General features: G+C 40.8%; 1 protein-coding gene across 1 annotated transcript; it reads right to left on the minus strand.

Moving 5' to 3' along the window:
- Positions 1 to 768: 768 nt before the first annotated feature.
- Positions 769 to 1,692, minus strand: LOC131971166 (olfactory receptor 6N2-like). Its single transcript, XM_059332489.1, has one exon. It carries the CDS (start codon positions 1,690 to 1,692, stop codon positions 769 to 771), a length of 924 nt encoding a protein of 307 aa, XP_059188472.1.
- Positions 1,693 to 4,176: the final 2,484 nt, after the last annotated feature.

Raw genomic sequence — 4,176 nt, forward strand, 5'->3', positions numbered from 1 at the left:
GATGTACAGGCTGTCTGAGGTCCTGATGTTGGTGGGGAGCTCGTTCCAACATTTGGGTGCGAGGACAGAAAAAAGTCTGGAAGTGGTTTTGAGGCCAGTTGACCCACGCAGCGTGGGAGTTCCCAGCTGTTTGGCTGATGCAGAGCAGAGAGGACGGGCAGGAGTGTAGGTTCATGTTTTCATGTGTGAGTCACTCTCTATGTATTCAGCAGTTGCAGTCGAGCCTGTGATAGTTGACTATGTGGTAGAATAAGAAAATGAAAGCAACTTTTTGTTTTAGGTTTATTTTATTTTCCTGTTTCTCATTCAACATTGAAAAATGTTTTGCTGTCAACAAACTTGCCATTTCGGCCTTGTAAAAAGGCTTCTGACATGAAAACAAACAGCAGAGGCCAGAGCACAGACCACGCCCAAGCTCAGACACATGGTCAAAAATTGCAGCTCAAAGTAAAAAATCATAACTTTTACCTGAGTCAGAATGTGAAAAAGTGGAAGACAAAAAAGAGTTCATGTTTGATAATTGTGTGTTTTGTAAAATTAACTACAGAGAAACGTCCCTGTGCAAGTTGTGATTACTTCATATTAACTACAAAGAGACATTACATTGTTCAAGGTCAAGACACTCTTTGCTGTACCCATACTTTCCTGCTTGAGATGCTCTATAATGTTTTTTTCGAACAAAAAAAACAAAACACCCTGAAAGAATTCACATTTGTGCAAAGTTACTTCAGAAGAAATGCCTGTACAGTGGCTATCATTGTTACACCATCATATCCTTGTGGCTGGAAGGAACAACCTTTTGAGGTGTTTGGAAATTTCTTTCATTTTGAGTCCGTATATGAGTGGATTAAACAAAGGCTGATACAAAACTATTTGTAGCATCATTATTAAACGTACAGATTTCGGCAAATTAGATTCCACTCGAGCTATACTGATATCATATGCACTTAAAATGGAGAAACTGGTTAAAACCATTAGGTGGGGTAAACAGGTCTCTGCTGCTTTTTTCCTGATTTCTTTACAACTTCGATAGGTCATTATAAATATCTTTGTGTATGTAAAAACTATGAAGAGAATAGGCAGAATTACGAGATCTAATAAAGCCACTACACCATATATGTTAATTATTTTTGATGTTACGCACTGAAGTCTGTAAATAGCATTATTACAAAATATTGCCTTTAAAGTAGAGCTACACAGTTTGGGTTTAGCACTGAATATTACTGAGACAGCAACATGACAAGCAGGCAGAAGCCAAGCAACAAACAGGAAAATACTTACAGTGGTTTTTGTCATAATAGTTGGATATTGAAGAGGTTTAAATATAGAAACATAACGGTCATAGGCCATGGCTGACAATAGTAAGAACTCTGAACTGCAGAAAGTGTAAAACATAAAAAACTGAAAAAGACAAGCTGAATGTAATATGACCTGTTTTTCAGATAAAAAGTCTATCAGAAGCTTTGGGTAAACACTAGTGCTGTAAAAAACACAGTTCAATAGCAAAGCTGCAATAAAGATGTACATAGGCTCATGGAGGTTTTTGTGTTTCCAGATAAGGTACACAATAGTTAAATTACAGCATATTATTAACAAATATATTATTATTATAAGAAAAAAATAAACATATCTGTATTTGTTAACTTCCACATACCCACCAAGAGTTATAATTGTTCCATTTAACTCATCCATTAATGTTGTCTCAAACTTAACATTGCATTAATAGCAATTTATAAAAAAAAGCCTCACCATAACAATTATTCCAACATCCAACCTCTACTGAAGTGACTTACTCATTCACAGATAGCTGGCCTTTAAAGAGAATTTCAGTGTGTCCATTTCTAAAATTCCAAAGTGAATTCTTTTGAGTATTTGCAAAGTTTTTTACGCGATTCCTCCACCCTTCAAGGATCTCATTGAATGTTATGCCAAAATAGATAGTGCCAGAGGATCAGTTGGCAGCTTTGAGGCTGTGTGTTTTGTACTGGGATGGTTAATGTTTCTCCCAACTGGATGGAGGGCATTTATACGTCACTCTTGGTTTACTACTACGAGTTACTAGCTTACTAGTTAATTGATTGTAATTATCGAATCAGTGTCACTTTGTTTTGTGTATGTTTGTGTTTTTACACTTTTAGAGTTTGTTGCAAACTTTTTAGTTGTAATAAAAATCCTAGTTTTTGTCCAAACTGCTGTTTCCCTTTTTCCTGCGTTACTCCCCTCATTTCTTAAATCTATTCACGGTTGTAGCAAATTTGGGATGTTCCTCCAAGATTTTGAAGAAGGAAATTGGTATTAAAGGGGGGTGGGCATTTCAGGGCTGAAATCCTAACTTTTGTAAACTGGGACACATTTTGTTTAAAACATTGTGAGGTGTGTTGTGCCCAAAAATGGCTTGATCTGCAGTACATACTCAATATGGATAGTACTGAACTGTCATTGCCACATCATTTCAGGAGAGCCGCCTTGGAAATGCATAACCATGATAGTCGTTGCCAACAGTAGCTATACCAGCTCGACTGTCTATGACAGTGAGCATGATGGACTTGGGCTTGCCTTGCTGGCTTCGCATTGACAAAGCACAGCCGGTGAGCACCTTTTTCTTTAGTAAAGACGAGCATAATTGATTATCAGTAATGTAAACGTAAAAAAAGACTTAGACTTTCTTTATTGTCACTGCACAAAAACACAACAGTGAATCTGGCAACAAAATATCGTTGCTTGGCTACCGCAGTACACAGAGAATTGGTGAGCAGTACCTGTTAATATATATATATATATATATATATATATATATATATATATATATATATATATATATATATATATATGTGTATATATATATATATATATATATATATATAAATAAACTTGTATATAAAAAAAGTGTCCAAGTACGTACATGAAATATTGCACCCTAAAAGTTAGCAGTAGAGTCTGAAATATTGCACAGATGATTAATTGCACTTTACAAGTAGGGTTATTTGGTATTAAGCAGTCTGATGGTGAGCTACCAGACCAGACGGAGATGCAGCTAGTCAGCAGGCTCCCGATGGTCCATCTGTAGAAGATGGGAGGGGGGATGGAGGCTCTTCTCACCCATCGCAGGAAGTGCAGGCGCTGCTGAGCTCTCTTCACCAGGGAGGTAGTGTGGAGTGACCAGCCGATGTTATCTGTGATGTGCACCCCCAGGAACTTAGTGCTGTTGACAACCTCCACTGCTGTGTCGTTGATGAGGAGTGGTGTGTGGCTGGGTCGGGATCTCCTGAAGTCGATGATGACCTCTTTTGTCATGGCAACGTGCAGGTTGTTCACCCTACACCAGTCCACCAGATGTTGCACCTCCTCTCTGCAGGCCAGCTCATCATTGTCCTGAATGAGGCCCATGACTGTTGTGTCATCCGCATACTTCAGTATGTGGTTGGTGTTGTATCTGGGACGACATTCGTGGGTCATAAGGGTGAAGAGCAGGGGGCTCAGGACTAAGCCCTGGGGGAGCCTGTGCTCAAAGAGATGACGCTTGAGGCGTTGTTCCCCACACGGATAGACTGCGTTCTGTCAGTGAGGAAATCCAGCAGCCTGTTGCACAGGCGGGTGTTGAGTCCCAGGGGGCCCAGTTTGCATACCAAGTTCTGGGGGATAACCGTGTTGAATGCTGAGCTGATGTCCAGAAACAGCATCCGCACGTGGGTGTTTTTCTCCTCCAAATGCTCTAGGCTCAGGTGAAGAGCAGTGGAGATGGCATTCTCAGTGGAGCGGTTAGGCTGGTATGCAAACTGGAACGGGTCAGTATGGAGAGGATGTGGTCTTTAACCACCCGCCTGAAGCACTGGTGGATGCAGGCATGTGATGGTTGGTTTATTGGGCACTGGGACAATGGTGGCTGACTTAAAGCATGAGGGGTAGATGGCCTGGTTCAGTGAAGTGTTGAAAATGTCTGTGAGCACGTGGGCCAGCTGGTCTGCACGCAAGGACCTGTAGCCTTCTGTGCGTTGACCTTCCTCAGGGCTCTCCACACAGCAGTGGTTTCTGAGGGCCTGTTCATCAGTGTGGGGGTTAGCTTTCCTCGTGAAGGTGTTGTTCAGACCTTCAAACCTTCTGAAGAAATTGTTGAGCTCATTGAGGAAGCTGATGTCTTGGTAGGGTGAAGGTGTAGCTTTATTGCCCGTGACAGTC

The sequence above is a fragment of the Centropristis striata genome, chromosome 5, assembly GCF_030273125.1.
Source record: "Centropristis striata isolate RG_2023a ecotype Rhode Island chromosome 5, C.striata_1.0, whole genome shotgun sequence".
Lineage (NCBI taxonomy): Eukaryota > Metazoa > Chordata > Actinopteri > Perciformes > Serranidae > Centropristis > Centropristis striata.